The sequence below is a fragment of the Hemiscyllium ocellatum genome, chromosome 19 (genome assembly GCF_020745735.1).
Source record: "Hemiscyllium ocellatum isolate sHemOce1 chromosome 19, sHemOce1.pat.X.cur, whole genome shotgun sequence".
NCBI lineage: Eukaryota > Metazoa > Chordata > Chondrichthyes > Orectolobiformes > Hemiscylliidae > Hemiscyllium > Hemiscyllium ocellatum.
The window spans coordinates 68,040,750-68,059,416 of record NC_083419.1 but is presented as its reverse complement, the minus strand read 5'-3'; the positions used below and the strand labels follow the sequence as shown (position 1 = coordinate 68,059,416).

Below are 18,667 nucleotides of genomic sequence, written 5' to 3'. Positions count from 1 at the left end.
ATGAAACATGTTAAGGTGATGCTGGATTGTACCACTCAGTTTGTCCACTTATAGGCTAGATCCTGCCTCCCCAGCTCACTTTTATCCTATAGATCATTCTTAAAGTCTATCTCTTTCAGCAGGTTTTGGGTGTCTGTCCCCAATGTCTCTACATGACACACTGTGAAATTGTGTTCACTGGCCCATTATTCCCCAGCCCTTGTTCCTAACACCCTCCCCACCCTTCCACCCATCCCCAACATCTAATACCTTTAACTTGTCCAACCCTGCAATCTCCACATCTATAACCTCTCCAGAATGTTGTGCGGCCCTGCTTCCAGCCTTAGAGGTAATCCATTCTTCTCCTTCACTCTTACTTCAGTGGCAGAGCCTTCAGTTTGTAATGAGAAACAAACCTCCTGACTCCCCGAAGACTGTCTACCATTTATAAGGCACAGGTCAAGAGTGTGATGAAATACACCCCACTTGTCTGGATGAGTGCAGCGTCCACTCAAGAAATTTGACACCATCCATTACAAAGCAGCCCACTTGAATGGCACCATATCCACAAGCATCCACTCCCTTCATCACTGATGCTCAGTAGCAGCAGTGTGTACTATCTACAAGATGCACTGTAGACATTCACCAAAGAGCCTCAGACAGTACTTTCTAAACCCAAGACCACTTTGATCTAGAAGGACAAAGGATGCAAATATACAGGAACACCACTGCCTGCAAGACCCCCTCCAAACCACTCACCATCTTGACTTGGAAATATATCACCGGCTCTTCATTATTGCTGGGTCAAAATCCTGGAATTCCTTCCCTAAGGGGCATTGTGAGTCTACCTACAAGCAGCGGTTCAAGAAGGCATCTCACCACCACCTTCTCAAGGGGAAACTAGGAGCAGGCAACATATACCAACTCAGCCATCGATAACTGTGCCCCAAGTGTGAATTTTTAAAAATTCCTTTGCTGTTGGAGATCTTTTTACACCTCTTTGCTTCTCTACCCACTTTGAGTACCCTATCAGCACCGGGCTCTTAAGCGAAGTCTTCCATTGTATCACCTACCCTCTCTCTCCCTCTGTCAATTGGGATACTCTCTCTAATAAAGTTGCAAAGAAAACTCAAGATTCTGTTTTTTGTAAGGGAAGTGACTGTGGCAGGTATGCTGTTTTGTAATAGAGCAGTGTCTATTTGGCATTCAAGTACTCACTACTGGCAGCATATGGTTGGGAGGAGTTTGCTAGTACCATGTGAGTCTTAATGAGAAGAGGCTCCTATCTTAAGCATGATGGTTTATTGCCTAATAACAGGTAGGTACAAGTTACATTAGACCAGTAGATACAGTTGGTAAGACTTTGAGGAGACCAGCAATATATCCACCAGATCCTGAGGTGTTTTGCCTTATTTCCCAACTAAGCCTATTGATGACTGTAGTTTAATGCATTAACTCTTTGAGAAAGGTTTGGATAGGACTGTGGTGTTAAAAGTAGCAAGTAGTTAATTACAATACTCGGCAGAAGCTTAATACTTACCTGTAGAAGCACTCTCATTAAGTATTTTGCATTTTTTTACTGTTTCTGGTTTCACATGAGTTAGTTTAAAGTGAGTTTCCAATCTAGATTGAATTAGAAACCCTCTGTACCTTCGACATTGGCTGTCTCGGTTGTGTACAGATATGGATCATTGTGTGTCTTCTCTTTATTTTTCAGATGCAGTGGATTCTCTGATCACGGATCCCGCATTGATCCTAATCATTGTGGGATGTTTAATGTTCTGCATCACTTTTCTAGGCTGCACTGGAGCACTGCGTAATAATCAAATTCTGCTTAAAATTGTGAGTACTCTCCTTATTACCAAGGTAAAATGTGCCTGAACTTATAAAAGTCTGAAACATTGTCAGATGTGCACCTAAAATGAGTCTCAATCCTACACTTGGGTGACAATTATTAGAAATTGTTTCAAACTCCATCTCATTCAAATCCTAACTTTTCACTGATGTCCTTAATAAGTTACCATGTTGATGGATGTGTAGTCATGGGAATTGTAAAACAGACTGCATTTGTTTAGGACATCAAAGCAATTGAGTACTTCAGAGATGTTACTGCTATAATGCAGTAGCCTACCTATGCATACCAATCTCCCAAAAATCAGCAAGGAGTCATTGAATAGATAATTTGTTTTTATGGTCATTTGTTCAGGGATAAATGCTGGCAAGGGGACCTGAGGGTCAGCCTTTAGTATCAAATGTGTGGAGGGCTTTCACAGTCAGCAGGAATCCCTTAGCCCACTGAGTGATCAAATCATGAACAAAATGTAGGGGAATGGGTCTGGGTTGCTTTTCAAAGGGTCGGTGTGGACTTGTTGGGCCAAAGGGCCTGTTTCCACACTGTAAAGTAATCTAATCTAATCAGGGGACTCCGGATACCCAGTACAGGCTCAGCCTTCAATCAGAAGGAGCTGCATGACTAGGTATCCATTGTTTCCCGCCCATCCTGTCAGGAGCAAAGATGGTGGTGCCCAGCAGAGGTCTCCAGAGCAGCCAAATGACCTCTTTGAACTCATGAAGTCACACTGTCATTTACAACACTGAAGATGCCATTGAATCTATACTAGCACCCTCACAATCCAGGCAACCCCACTCTCCCTCTTGGTCTATACAACTCAGCAGCTTTATTTCCTGAAAGTATCTATCAATTTCCTTTTGAAATCATCGAAATCCAGATGTAAAGGGCACAGGTTTCTGCTCTTCAATTACAACTTTTTCAAACAGTGGACCATTAAAATCTAAGTACGAGAGGTCTAATATCCTCCTGCACCAGACGTAAGCTTGGGTCTTGAGCATACAGAAGTTGTTGCTGCTGAGTTTAATAATTGTAGCTTTTGCTGATCTGCACTGTATAAACTGAGACACGTGTTTTTATTGACAGTTTATGGGATTCCTCCTGTTCATCCTGCTGGTTCAGATAATAGGTGCTGCACTTGGCTTCATATTCTCCAAAAAGGTAAATTGAATATTAATTTATTTTTGTCTTTCCCAGCTGTTCCAAAAGAGGAATATGGGTGCAGGGAGATCTGAAACACAGAGTGATTGTTATGTGCATGATCGACTATCCTCAGCATCATAAAAACTCTACAGTGTGGAATGAGGCCATTCAACACATTGAGTATGCAGCACCCCCAGCCAGATCCAACCCTGCATTTCCCATGGCTAATTAGATTAGATTCAATTCCTTACAGTGTGGAAACATGTTCTTTGGCCCAACCAGTCCACATCGACCCTCCGAAGAGTAACCTACCCAGAACCATTTCCCTCCTAACACTAAAGGGCAATTTTAGCATGGCCAAATCACCTGACTTGTACATCTTTTGGATTGTGGGAGGAAACCAAAGCACCTGGAGGAAATCCATACAGACACAGGGAGAATGTGAAAACTCCACACAGACAGTCGCCTGAGGTGGGAAATGAACCCAGGTCTCTGGCGCTGTGAGGCAGCAGTGCTAACCACTGAGCCACCATGATCATCCCTGGATACTATGGGCAATTTAGCATGGCCAACCCACCTAACCTGAATGTCTTTAGACTGGGGGAGAAAACCAGAGCACCCACAGCAAATCCAAGCAGACATGGAAGAACGTGCGAACTCCACACAGACAGTTGCCCGAGGCTGGAATCGAACCTGGGTCCCTGGCACTGTGAGGCAGCAGTGCTAACCATTGAGCCACTATGCTGCCCAGTTTACAGGGACTAGAGAAACGGGGGAGAGCACGGGAATGGAGCTAACTGGCATGGACTAAGCCCTGTCGATTCTTTGGCCTTGGCTGACGATAGATGAGGGTGCATTTTATCATGTCAAGGGTTAATGTTGTTATGTAAGTAGCTTACATTACCATTGGGAAGCAAGATAAGATCATATGATTACTAGAGATGGCCCTCTCTAGCAGCCTTCATGGAAGAGGGGAAGTCCTGTATCCAGACAGTGTTTATAAGGCTTCAATACAAACATCACCTTTGATTATATATGGAAATATCACTGCAACGTTTACTAGCCTATCTCCAGGACCCAACCATAGAGTGTACTCTGGTGCTCAGTCACCATCTGTTGAAACATTCAGGAACATGGATGCCAATGGCATTGGTCGCTCTTCCAGTTGAATGGGCTTCCTCTTTGTCAGAGTTCAGAGTTGCAACAGAAGATCTCAAAGCTCTCAAAATGGCTGCTGGAAATTTGAAACAAAGGCAGAACCTGCTGGAGAAAGTTGACAGATCTGGCAGCATCTGAGGGGAGAGAAAGCAGTGTTAATATTTCGGGTCCAGTGACCCTTGTGCAGAACTGGTTCATAGCATTTTCTCTCCATAGATGCTGGCAGAGCTGTTGAGTTTCTCCAGCAAATTTATGTTTTTATCTCAATTCTCTCACTGCTTCAAAATCACATTTCATACTATTCATTCACTTCAGGTCAAAACGAAAACTGTGGCTTTGTTCAAGAAAGGGATTATCAGATACAGGGATGACCTGGACCTGCAAAATCTGATTGATTTCATCCAGGAAAAGGTATTGATGCTGCTGTGTCAGTGCAGTGTGTTCTGGTTATACATAACCTGTCACTTAATGAATAGTTTTAATTCAGTGGAATCCTTGTCATGTGGTATTTTCCCATAATGCATTGTAATTAAAGGGTGTCAATGCTGAAACAAATTTAAGAGTGCTCATCTGACCACTTACTTCCCATTTCTTGTGTCAATTATTAAAATGAATTTTTCAATTGGAGAAAAATGAGAGTTGATAAAGTGTGGCACTGGAAAAGGCACAGCAGGTCAGGCAGCATCCGAGGAGCAGGAAAATCGACATTTTAGGCACGACCCTTCTTTAGGATTGAGGAGTGGTAGAAGGGAGTTTAGAGGTGACTGGGAGGATGGGGGTGGGGGTGGGGGAAAGATAGGCGATAGGAGAGCAAAGATCGTAAGTGATAGTAATAGGTCAGTAGAAAGGGTGGAGTGGCTAGGTGGGAAGGAAGATGACAGGTAGGTCAAAACAAGAGGGTTGATCTGATATGGCATGGAGGAAGGAGAGGTTTGGAAACTGGTGAATTCAGTGCTCGTGCTGTGTGGTTTGAATCATTAATTCATTCTTGAGGCATTTGGCAGCTGCCTAGAACTTTGTCTTTGGCATATGGATGTGCGTTTGTATGTAAAGCAAGTCCCAAATTAGTTCCCTGGGTAAAGATCCACAGCTCCAACTACAGAGGAAATCCCCTCCAGAGGTGGTCCAAGATATTAGATATCAGCAAGTGTCATATGTTCTGAAGTTGGGGCTGAGGTACGCTGATGGGTGAAGATGGACAGTGCATGTTACCACTTATCCCATCCTATACCTCAAGTGGGTACCAATAATTATCAATGTATAGGTCAACCTAAAGCCCCCAAAGATCATTCCAAAAAAGAGAATCAATTAATATGCTGAGTATCAAATATAAATTATTGATGTGGGTGTGAGTTGTCACCATTTCAAATATAAAAAAAACACTGATATTTCATATTGAATGACACTCTTCATTAAAAGTTGGAGTTAAGATTCCTTGAACCACAGTGAAAGGATTTTGAAATCCGTCAAATTCAGCATCTCCAAATGGAATTCATTCGGAGCCACTGGTGTCATTGTGAGGATCTGAACTTGGATCAAATTTGGTTTTACAATCATCCTTTCACAGTAAATGAGCTTCTTCTCCATCTACTGACTCAGACATTCCCCACTCTCTGGTTGATCTGAAGACAGTTTCTGCATGAACAGCATCCTCAGTTTGCTGATGAAACTACACAAAATGGGTCAGCAAGCATACTTCCACTCTTTATTCCCCATCGACTACACCCCTATTCCAGTCCGTGTGAATGTGATCCTGGCATGGCTCATTAAGGCACAGATCCAAAGGTGGCACTGTGGACATTAGACCTCCTGCAATATGGCTGTTATTTCTTCACAGGCTACTATTATATGGGATCTGAATATGTCCCACCTTTATAAGTTACATTCTTTACATTGGAATGCCTACTCAAGTCATTATTGAATGATACATTCACTCGATCCTCAACTATCCAACTGTTGTCATGGAGATCTACAAATATTCTGCAGGAAACTTGTTTTTTTAACAAGCTGTTGGCTATAGAAGTTCCCAAAGGCTTATGCCTTGTCGAGCCATCCATGCAGCCAGGTACCATCGGACTAGTGGAGTGTGATAGGACCGAGAACTGGATAAACAAAGGTTTTCCCCATTTCTACAGGAAGGATAAATAGGCCAATACAGTGAAGTAGCATTGTTATAAAGGATGGGGTCAGTATTATTGTGATGCTAATCAATTTACACATTGCTCTGCCTGCCCTCATCCCTCATTCCTGCGTATTGATCCTATCAGATATTGGTAACCTTTGAAAACTTCAGAAAATAACACAGTATAGAGGAGATCACTCTCTAATCTGCCTGCATTGAAGAAGTAAAGCCCTTGTTCTGTCTCCCCAGATACTATAGAACTTCAGGTGCAGATCCCGGCACCTTTTTAAAATGGTTTGAGAGTTTCTGCCTCTACTCTGCTTCCATGTGTGACTCCCAGATCCCTACCATACTCTGGGTGAAATAACAACTTCCCTCACCACTTCACTAATATTTCAACCTACAACATTAAATATTCACTGTGAGTAACTGAGCTCTTCAACAGGAACAATATATTACCTCCCTCTGTATCCAGGTCCCTCACAACATGTGTACCCCAATCAAGTCTCCTCTCAGCATCCTCTGTTCCAATCTTTCCCCATAACTGCACTTCCACTTTCACAGGGTAACAAATATCCTCTGTACCATCTCCAGTCCAATTCCATCCTTCCATGTGATGAGGTGACCAGAACTGCACACAGTCCCCAGGCTGTGACTGAGCTCATTATTTATACAGTTCCAGTATAAGCTTCCTGCTCTGAAATTCTGCACTTTGGCTGATAGAGGAAATGATGCCATTTGTTACATTAGCGAGAATACTGATGTTTCCAGCTTCCTTCATTTATCTGCCCATTTGTCTTTTCTCTCCACACTATGGTCTTCCCCGAAACCATCTTCAAACCTTTCCATTCCATAGTTTGGCTGCTGGGCATGTCAAAACTCTTGGGTGATTGTTCCAAGTTGATGGTTTGGTAGGTCCTTACATCTTCATTGTTGTGTGATGTTGAGCCACTGGAAATTAATCATTGTCATTGAGGCCTTGCAGTCATCTCTGGCAGATCCTCATCCTCTGTTACAACCCGAAATAATTTTATCCCATAAAGTGACTGTGCCAAGGAGCTTCTGCTCTGAAATCTTTGGTGGCTATAGAAAGGATATTATCAAGCTAGAGAGGGTTCAGAAGAGATTTACCTGGATGTTGCCGTGTTTGGAAAGTTTGAGTTATGAGGGGAGGCTGGAAAGGCTGAGACGTTTTTCACTGGAGCGTAGGAGGTTGAAGGGTGGACCTTAAATAAATTTTTAAAATAATGAGGGGTACAGATAGAGTTAATGATAGTTGTCTTTTCCCTAGGATGGGGGATTTAAAGACAAGTGGACACATTTAAAGCGGGAGCAGAGAGATTTGAAAAAGACATGAGGCAATTTTTTTACGTAGAGGCTGAGTTGTGTGTGGAACAAACTTCCTGAAGATGTGGTGGATGCGATTACAATTACAACATTTAAAAGACATTTAGATGGATACAAGAATAGAAAAGGTTTGGAGGGATACAGGCCAGGAGCACACAAGTGGAACTGGTTTGGGATTATGTTTGGCATGGACTGGTTTCCATGCTGCATGATTCGATGACTCTACAGTCTCAGGGTTTGATTTGGCTCATTTGTATCCCTGGTGATGATATAAAAATTTCTGGCAAACCTTCAAAACCCATTCTGATATACGTTTCCCAAGATCAGGCCAGTGGCTAGTTCCTGTCCTCATGGTCCAGTTGGGCTGCAAAAAATACCCTATGTTGAATCTGTAATTTAATGTTAATAGACTAATTAAATGTGGTACTGTCTTTTCCCAAACCCAAGAGCCATGAATTTTCTTGTCTATGTCTTTTGCTGTTTATGCAGGCACTGTAGTGTGGTGACTTAAATGCTTTTCAGTGTATTTTCTTTGTAAAAAATACAAGTAGTGTTAAATTACTGTTGTTGTTATAGTATTTCCCAGCATTAATGCATAAGAGCAATCATTATTGACAAATTTTACTGAGAGTCAATCTTCTTCTAGAGAAGTGCATGATACATAGTTTTGATTTTGCTGCTTTTACCTTTCTTTCAGTTCAAATGTTGCGGGGTGTCTGACTATAGGGACTGGTCTTCGAATGTGTACTTTAGTTGTCAGGGTGACAATCCCAGTCTCGAGCGATGTGGAGTGCCATTTTCTTGTTGTATCATGAACACTGATGAGGTGAGTAGGTGCTGGTCTAGAATCATACAACACGGAAACAGACCCTTTGGTCCAACCAATCTGTGCTGACCACAATCCCAAACTAAACTAGTCCCACCTGCCTGCACTTGACCCAAATCCCTCCAAACCTTACCTATTCATGTACTTACCTTAATGTTTTTTAACATTGTAATTGTGCCCGCATCTACCACTTTCTCTGGAAGTTCATTCTACATAGAAACCACTCAATGTGTAGAAAAATTGCCCCTCCTGTCTTTTTTAAATCTTTCTCCTCTCACCTTAAATATCTTGAAGTCCCCCACCTTAGGGAATTGATACCTATCATTCACCCTATCCATGCCTCTCATGATTTTATAAGCCTCGATAAGGTCACCCCTCAACCTCCTACACTCCGATGAAAAGACGTCCCGGTCAATCCAATCTCTCCTTATAACTCAAACCCTGCATTCCTGGCAACATCCTGGTAAATCTGCTCTGAAGCCTTCCCAGTTTTATAATATCTATGGAAAGATTCTTTCTTAATGAAGCATTGTGGGGTGGGGTGGGGTTGGTGGGGCTGGTGGTAAGAATGTGAAGAATAAAAATTAATTTCTGAATAAGAAGCGTCGAAAGCCAAGAGGTAATGGTGGTGTGGTGGTAATGTCACAAAGCTAGTAAGGGCTAAAGGCCTACGCTAATGTTCAGGGCTCGAGAGTTCAAATCTAGCTACAGCTAGATGGAATGTCTAGTAAATATCTGGAGTTCAAAGCTGGTCTCAATGATGATTAAACTGTCCGTCATTAGTGTATAAGTTGTTATTGCCCATAGTATTCAGGGATGTGTAGGTTAGGTGCATTAGTCAGGGGAAATATAGGGCAGGGGAATGGGTCTATATGGGAAAGTCTTCAGAGGATCGGTATGGACTACTTGTGCTGAATGGCCTGTTTCTGCACTGTAGGGATTCTATTCTATTCTTGACAGATTAACTTTTGGGAAGGAAATCTGCTGTCCTTCCCTAATATGGTCTATGAAATAATTCCACAGAGGCCAGTATCCCATCACCAAGTCACCCTTTATTTACACATGGAGAGTCCTTAACACTGATCCAGCTCCCTCAGAGCCAGCTGTCAGAGTGAACAAAATGTCTGGCACTCTTGTCTATGTCTGTCAGCCAGGGCTCCCTGATTGGGGCTGTCAACCTGTTCCAATCAGGGAACTTGTATTCTCTGAGGTCTTCCTGGCTGACCTCATTGCAATCACTACAGATGCATGTGACTGCAGACGCACAGCAGTGTGGTTAATTCTGAAATGGCCCAAAAGCCATTCAGTTTCCTCCAAGGTTGGAAATATCCAGAACAAAGAGTAATCAAATTAAAATCAGAGCCAAACCCCTTCGGAGCAAAATCACGAAACATGCCATTCAAGCAGGGGAGGCAATGCCTAGTGGTATTATTATCACTGGATCGTTAATTTAGAGACCCAAGTAATGTTCTGGGGATCTGGGTTTAAATCCTGCCAAGGCAGATGGCAGAGCTGAATTCAAGAGAAAACCTGGAATTAGGAGTCTAATGCTGACCACAAATCCATTGTCAATTATCGGAAAAAAACCATCTGGTTCACTGTCTTTAGGGAATCCTTACCTGATCTGGCCTATCTGAGACTCCAGACCCACAGCAATGTGGGTGACTCTTAACATCCTTTTGAGCAGTTAGGGATGGGTAACAAATGCTGGCCTAGCCAGCAATGCCCTCATCCCATAAATGAAAAAAAAGACAGAGGGTAGTGCAAATCTGGGACTCTGTCCAAAAGGTTGTTACTGAAGGATAACTGAAGCTTTCAAAGGCTGAGCTTCAAAGGTCATTTTGTTTGAGGAAGAGCATGTGGAGCCTGAGACAGCATAATGTACAGATCAGCAAGATCCAATTGATTAACAGCAGAACACACTTGAGGATGACCCGATATGGGCTGGGTGCTGGCAGGTGGGACTAGATTGGATTGGGATATCTGGTTGGCATGGACAAGTTGAACCGAAGGGTCTGTTTCCATGCTGTACGTCTCTATGACTCTATGAGTGACCTATTCTTGTTGCTGTGTTTGTTCCCAGGCTGGTCTTCTCTCCTCAACATTTTGACTCAGGCTATTTCAATAATGCTCTGTTCACAGAAAAGCAGCTTTTTTGGGGGGGTTTATTATTAACTTCTGAAGAAGGGTTGCCGAACCCGAAATATTAACTCAGTTTTCTCTTGAGTTTTTCCTGCAATTTCTGTTTTCATTTCTGACTTCCAGGACCTGCAGTTCTTTGTAGAGGGAGGATTCCTGATGAAGGGCTCTGGCCCGAAACGTCGAATTTCCTGTTCCTTGGATGCTGCCTGACCTGCTGTGCTTTAACCAGCAACACATTTTCAGCCCTGCAGTTCTTTGGTCTATTTTTCATTACTGGTGGTCTGTGTGGTTCAGGCAATACATTTCTGTCACTCAGATTAGCTCGTGTAAAATGTATATGGAGGAGAGTAAAAAGACACGTGTGCCCTTGCTCATGTGGTGATTAATTGAGAATTGTCAGCAGTGAGGACTCTGTGATTTTGCTCACACCTCATGACCTGTCAGGGACCTGACTGCTATTTTCACCCTGACATCTGCCCAGAAAAGCAGTGCTAAGCTCCAAGCAAGCCAAAAGCTGCAGGCATCAAGAACTAGAGAAATTTGACAATGATTTTAAAATGGGCGAAAGTGAGGTCTGCAGATGCTGGTGATTAGAGTCAAAAATGTGGTGCTGGAAAAGCACAGCAGGTCAGGCAGCATCTGAGAAGCAGGGGAGTCAATGTTTCAGGCAAAAGCCCTTCATCAGAAATGAGGCTGGGAGCCTCCAGGGCCGGGAGATAAATGGGAGGGGGGTGGGGCTGTGGGAAAGGTAGCTGAGAATGCAATAGGTGGATAGAGGTGAGAGTAATGGTGATAGGTGGGAGAGGAGGGTGGATCGGATAGGTGGGAAGGAAAATGGACAGATGGGATAGGTCATGGGGTGGTGCTGAGCTGGAAGGTTGGAATTGGGATAAGGTGGGGGAGGGGAAATGAAGAAACTGGTGAAATCCATATTGATGCCATAGGATTGGAGGGTTCTGAGGTGGAAGATGAGGTGTTCCTCCTCCAGGTATTGGGTGGTGAGGGAGTGGCAATATAGGAGGGGGAGTTGAAGTGTTAGGCCAGGAGGCGGTGGGGTTGGTTGGTGTGGGTATCCCAGAGATGTTCTCTGAAGCGTTCTGCAAGTAGACGTCTTATCTCCCCAGTTTAGAGCAGACCGCATCAGGAGCAATGAATGCAGTAACCTAAGAGCCCAGGTATTCTCCTCGTAGCCCCACAAAGAAACCTCAGGCCAGGAAAGCTGTGCACCTCACTCTTGAAACCACTCTCCACATACCCAAAGGGAAAAAGGAAAATTAATAACTTGCTTCAATTGTATAGGAGTTTGCTTCGACCTCGAGTATTGTGTGAAGGTTTGGTCTGTTTACCTCAGGATGGATATTATTGCCATACAGGGAGTGCAGCAAAGGTTCCCCAGGCTTGTTCCCGGGATGATGGGACTGTCCTGTGACAGTCTGAGCCTGTATTCTGAAGAATGAGAGAGGATATCATTGAAAATTATCAAATACATCAAGCGTAGATGCAGGTTTGATGTTTCCCCTGGTCAGGGAACCTAGAATAAGGGGACTTCAATGTAAACATGAGGAGGAGGATGGATGCCACTTTTATCTGAGAAGAGGGAAGTTATTTTTACTGTGAACCTTTGGAATTCTCTACCACTGAGAATTGCAAAAGCTCAGTGTTTGAGCATGTTAAAGGTTTAATAGATTCCTGATGACAGTGGTGTGCAGGTTTATGGGGCTGGGATCGGTAAATAGCATTGAGGTGTTCAATCTGTCGTAACTGCGGCAAGCTGGATGGACCGAGCGACCTACATCTGTCCCTGGCTGACATTTCACAGCGTTGGGATCACAGTCTGAAGCTACCTTTCCACCCAATAAAGTACTCGCCTGAGCAGTTGCAGTTTGGGAGGTGTTGTAGCCGATTTAGCCTTTCTCTCAATGATTGTTGAATGATAAACATTACAGGTAGCTCCTTATCCCCTCCCACAGCCCCTCATTTCCTGCCAAGTCCCCTCATCTCCTCCCATAGCCCCTCATCCCCTGCTAAGGCCCCTCACCCCTCCCCATAGCCCCTCATCCTCTGCCAAGGCCCCTCCCCACAGCCCCTCATCCTTTGCCAAGGCCCCTCACCACCTTCCACAGTCCTATATCCCCTGCCAAGGCCCCTCATCCCTTCCCAAGAGCCCCTCATCCCCTGCCAAGGCCCCTCACCCCCTCCCACAGCCCCTCATCCCCTGCCAAGGCCCCTCCCCACAGCCCCTCATCCGCTGCCAAGGCCCCTCACCCCCTCCCACAGCCTCTCATCCCCTGCCAAGGCCCCTCCCCACAGCCCCTCATCCTCTGCCAAGGCCCCTCACCCCTCCCCATAGCCTCTCATCCCCTGCCAAGGCCCCTCACCTACTCCCAAAGCCCCTCATCCCTTGCCAAGGCCCCTCACACCCTCCCACAGCCTCTCATCCCCTGCCAAGGCCCCTCAGCCCCTCCCATAGCCTTTCAACCCCTGCCAAGGCCCCTCACCCCCTCCCACAGCCCCTCATTCCCTGCCAAGTCTCCTCACCCCCTCCCACAGCCCCTCATTTCCTGCCAAGTCCCCTCATCCCCTCCCACAGCCCCTCATCCCCTGCCAAGGCCCCTCACCCCCTCCCACAGCCCCTCATTCCCTGCCAAGTCTCCTCACCCCCTCCCACAGCCCCTCATCACCTGCCAAGGCCCCTCACCACCTTCCACAGCCCTATATCCCCTGCCAAGGCCCCTCACCCCTTCCCGAGAGGCCCTCATCCCCTGCCAAGGACCCTCCCCACAGCCCCTCACCCTCTCCCACAGCCCCTCATCCCCTGCCAAGGCCCCTCACCCCTTCCCCACAGCCTCTCATCCCCTGCCAAGACCTCTCACCCTCTGCCAAGGCCTCTCACCCCCTCCCACAGCCCCTCATTCCCTGCCAAAGTCCCTCACCCCACCCCATAGCCCCTCTTCCTCTGCCAAGGCCCCTCCCCACAGCCCCTCATCCTCTGCCAAGGCCCCTCACTCCTCCCATAGCCTCTCATCCCCTGCCACGGCCCCTCACCCCCTCCCACAGTCTCACATCCTCTGCTATGTCCCCTTACCCCCTGCCAAGGCCTCTCATCCCCTGCCAAGGCCCCTCACCCCCTCCCACACCCTCTCATCTCCTGCCAAGACCCCTCACCCCTCCCCACAGCTCCTCATCCTCTGCCAAGGCTCCTCACCCCCTCACCCCCTCCATAGCCCTACAATTGCTCACCCTGTCCTACACCTCCTCACCCCACTACAGCCCACCATCACCTCACGCCCTCCACAACCCATCACCCACTCATCCTCTCTCTATCACTTTGCCCCCTCCCTATACTCCTCACCCCCCCACCCTCTCCCCAACCCCTCACCATCTCCCAGCCCCATCCCCCCACCCCCATCCCTCACCGTCACCCAGCCTTACCCCTGTCCCCACCCCTCCCCTACTCTTCACTGTCTCCCAGCCCTACCAACTCTCAACTCCTCACCCCTCCCCATCTCTGCAACCCCACTGACTGCAACTCCCCTTCACCCCCTCCCAGTCCACTCTCTCACACCCCCTCACCCTGCTCCCACAGCTGTACAACATCTCCCACCAGTTTCCAAATCACTCCCTGTTACTCCATCCCTACACTTCCACTCTCACGGGTTACCTCCAGCTCACCACATCGTACAACGTCTTGCATTGATTCCCCAGGACTGAGAGAAAGTGAGGACTGCAGATGCTGGAGACCAGAGTTGAGAGTAGGCTTTTGCCTGAAACGTCATTTTTCCTGCTCCTTGGATGCTGCTTGAACTGCTGTGCTTTTCCAGCACCTCAGTCTTGGTTCTGATCTTTGGGACTGAGCTCCATTGTATAATCACAAAAACCTACCCCCATCCCTGCCTCAAATTCCTTCACCCCCTCCCACAGCTCCACACCCCCTCCCATAGCTCTGATACGGTCATTGGTTGCGCAGCAATGAACTCAATCTCTCTCTCTCTCTCTCGCTCTCATCCTGCAGGTTGTCAACACAATGTGTGGTTATGAGACTCAGTCAAAGGAAGCTTTGTCAGCCCACAAAATAATTTACATGAAAGGATGCTTGGAGAACATCGTCAACTGGGGACATGAGAACCTGAATTTTATTGGTGGAGTGTGTGTCAGCCTGCTTTTGGTGGAGGTCTGTGTCCCTCTCTTTATGTTACAACAATCACAGTCCAGAAGAAGAGACAAGTAAAATTTGACATACTGCTTCAATCTTCTTGTGTATTTCAACATGGAGGGCCTGTATGGTCATTTCCTAGTATCTTCTACTGGTTTCTCCTTCTGGGTTCAAACTAGAATTTTTATTGATCTGCCATGGTGAGATTCAAACCCCAGTCCCCAGATCATTACCTAGGTCTCTGGATTTAACAGTCCAGCATGTCATATGCCCTTAGTACATCCACAAAGTTGTCAGTCTTTTCACCAGACTCCATTTTGCACTGCATCTCAAATCTCAATCTCAGATTTAAATTTTGTAATTGCCATAATGTTGGTTGCAAAAGCATCCATTTCAACATTCACCCCATTTAGTAGTTCCTTAAGTGAAGGGTTCCATACTTATTTGCAAAGATTCCATTTCCTTGCTGATTTCAAGTTTCTCTCAGTCTTCATTAGCCGAGTATTCCTTAGTTGACAAGTCTTAAACCACTCTGTCTCCTTTGTAGCTTCCGTGCAGCCACACACTAAGACCTTGCTATCACCCTTTGTAGTCTCCCCTTCTTTTACCTTCCTTTTCTCCCCACACAAGCCACCCCTCTCTTTCCCACCGAGTCACAGAGGTCTACAGAATAGAGAAAGACCCTTTGGTCCATCACCTCCCCACTTTACTCTGCCCTCCTCCTTGCATTGTTGTATCTTCATGTCATGAGCATACCATGCAGTCAGAGTTACCTCATTAACCCCTTACTTGCGGGATATTGCTGGATGGAGCAGAGGGTTCCTTACCTACTTGTCTTGTTCCTAATTTTTAGGTTGCGATGATCATATTGGCAGTGGTGTTACTGAAAAAAATCAAGTACTTCAAGAAACGAAAAGCTCAAAGTCAGACTACGTCATAACCTCTGCTTCCAGAGCCAGGTGTCATATCGCAATGTCCAGGGAAAGAGCAACAGCTGGTCTTTGTGAAGATCTCCTCTGACTGTGCTGGACCTTTACCATTATCGTAGAGTTATTTTACTACCGAGCAGTGATTGACAGCCGGAGCCCCATACCAACTATATTAGCTGTCCCAGTTTTGGTAAACTGATCAGTTGGAGACCTCCTACTCTACATTGCCCATTACTTTAACAGGGCCCGTGGTTAGGATGTGGTTAGGATGTACTCCATTAATTTTGAATGCACAGTCTCTACAAGTCATTGTTCAGTATCTAATCTGGAAATTCACACATTAGGCTAGAAATTCATGTGCCCCATTGTTCAGCAATGGTCTGCCGTTCACAACCTGCCCATACCTGGTGTGAATGCATTGGGTATTCAATCTCTCCAGCAGTAATGTGTGTTCAGGTGGATTCTCCACACTTTCTTTCTCCTCCCTCTCCTTTTCCCTGTCACTGGCTACCACTGTCCCCCTTGGCATTGTGCAGAATATTCAACATAGTCTCTCCAGACCTTCTTAAAGACAAGCTATCTCCCTTAAAGGCGAAAGTGAGGACTGCAGATGCTGGAGATCAGATTCTGGATTAGAGTTGCTGGAAAAGCACAGCAGTTCAGGCAGCATCCGGAAGCAGCAAAATCAACGTTTCAGGCAGGAGCTCTACACCAGGAATGCCAGCTATACGCTGCCAAACCGCAGGCTGCTAGTAAAGTCCTTTGCAATATGCTAGCTGCAATGAAATGGGGCTCACCTAGCCCAGCTGCACTATCTTGGTCACTCTAACATGAGCTGAAAAATTTGTTGCTGGAAAAACACAGCAGGTCAGGCAGCATCAAAGGAGCAGGAGAATTAACATTTCGGACATAAGCCCTTCTTCAGGAATCGATTCTCCTGCTCGTTTGATGCTGCCTGACCTGCTGCGCTATTCCAGCAACACATTTTTCAGCTCTGATCTCCAGCATCTGCAGTCCTCACTTTCATTCTAACATGAGGCTAGAGCCCAGAAAAAGCAATCCAGGACTTGTGGAAAGATGGTGTGATGGGAGTGGGTCATCTTTGTGCAACACTCCAAAAAAACGGGAGTGGCACTTGGTGCCAAGGAGGGAATGCCGCAGGCCTCATCAAAGTAGCATTTGAGTTTTGGTGTTAGTCCTATCCCTTCAGGGCATGTCCCACTGCACCACCAACATTCTAAATTGCCCAAATGCCTGACACAGGTCATGTGACAAGAAGCTCTTGTGTTGGCAATGGAAAGTGCCAGAGCCAATTGTATTCATCAAATCAAAATTCTTGAGGTTCCTGTCCCTATAACTGGGTCTTCACACCCCAGTGAGAGAGGGCTGTCATCATCCCACAGCACGGCTGCACCATGTGACATTGTGTGGAGATGTTTCACTGGGACTGGCTGAATAATGCCAGAGGTGTTCACATTGAGATTGATGGTGAACATGGTCCCCAATGGGATGACCATCCTCATCCTGCTGCCAGGTCCCAGCCTGAGGGGGTGGCATCACTGGGTGACCACGCGCCTGGTGAATCAGCAGCTCCTGAGGAAAAGTGCCCGTGGAAGACTAACTGACATTGGATATTGTGTCCTCACTTTTGTCCCTCTCAGAACATTTCCTGTTTTCCTCAGCCTTCTTTCTCAGTCCTGTTGAAAATCGCAATAACATCCCTCTATACCTGGGTCACTTAGTCGTCTCTCTCCTCCGCGGCTGTGTTCAGTTATTATCAAAAACAAACACCTTCAATACTCCAGCAGAGTGTTTCTGCTAGCTTCAATCCAGCAAAGGGAAGCCAAAAGCATCTCACCTTGCTGAGTGGTCTTTTAAATCAGCCCTTCCCCATGCTCTGCCTCAGAACAATACACATGTTTAGTCAGTTATGTGTCACAGTTTGTAGCCAAGGGATACAGAATGTAAATTTGATATCCTGGTGTCACATCAAGGCCTTGAGTTTTTTTTAAGATTAGACTCGATTCCCTACAGTATGGAAACAGACCCTTCCACCCAACCAGTCCACACCAACCCTCCGAAGAGTAACCCACCCAGACCCGTTTCCCTCTGACTAGTGCACCGAACACTATGGGGCAATTTAGCATGGCCAGTTCACCTGACCTGCACATCTTTGGACTGTGGGAGGAAACCACTGAGACACCGTGAGTTGTGTGACACGAATATTGCACAACTTCAGAAAAGTCAGCAGACACCTGGACAGCCTTATTTACCCAGGCCACACAGTAAATGACCACTGAATTCTCACACCCACAAACCCCTACACTGGGTCTTGCATAAGAGCAATAAATTTCACACTCAGTTACACAGCAATTGTTTCCGTCTCTCGCAATTCTGGTGTCACACTCTGTAATGGACCTCGAAAACCAAACACAGCAACACTCCAGGAACAACAGTATCAGAGCCACAATGTCTGCAGTCTCCTGAAAATGCATTATCTATCTATAATAAATCTATCTATAATAATACATTACATCCAGTGCTTACTTAACAGCATGAATTGTTTACATATTGGTGACAGGAGTGCAACAATAACTGATCTCACTTGTCCTTTAGTCACATCTTTGTTGTAAATTTGTTGATTTGACTTTCAAAATGACCCGTTGCTTCTCTTTTGAATGGCTATTTTCAAATAAATATCCACCAGTCATAGAGTCATAGAGATGTACAGCATGGAAACAGACCCTTCAGTCCAACCCATCCATGCTGACCAGATATCCCAACCCAATCTAGTCCCACCTGCGAGCACCCGGCCCATATCCCTCCAAACCCTATCTATTCATACACCCATCCAAATTCCTCTTAAATGTTGCAATTGTACCAGCCTCCACCACTTCCTCTGGCAGCTCATTACATACCCATACCACCCTCTGTGTGAAAGAGTTGCCACTTAGGTCTCTTCTATATCTTTCCCCTTTCACTGTAAACCTATGCCCTCTAGTTCTGGACTTCCCAACCC

The 18,667-nt window shown here is 45.9% G+C and overlaps 1 protein-coding gene across 2 annotated transcripts in view; it reads left to right on the top strand.

Annotated features, from left to right (window-relative positions):
* The window catches only part of zgc:113223 (uncharacterized protein LOC541424 homolog), a 63,058-nt gene extending 44,882 nt beyond the window's left edge, over positions 1-18,176 (top strand). For both annotated transcript variants that reach the window (XM_060839521.1, XM_060839522.1), the window contains 6 exons: positions 1,697-1,821; positions 2,915-2,989; positions 4,445-4,540; positions 8,296-8,424; positions 14,579-14,737; positions 15,573-18,176. In XM_060839521.1, coding sequence (XP_060695504.1) covers positions 1,697-1,821; positions 2,915-2,989; positions 4,445-4,540; positions 8,296-8,424; positions 14,579-14,737; positions 15,573-15,659 — 671 coding nt within the window. In that variant the 3' untranslated portion in view covers positions 15,660-18,176. The remainder of the gene's footprint in view (positions 1-1,696; positions 1,822-2,914; positions 2,990-4,444; positions 4,541-8,295; positions 8,425-14,578; positions 14,738-15,572) is intronic.
* The last annotated feature ends 491 nt before the right edge of the window (positions 18,177-18,667 follow it).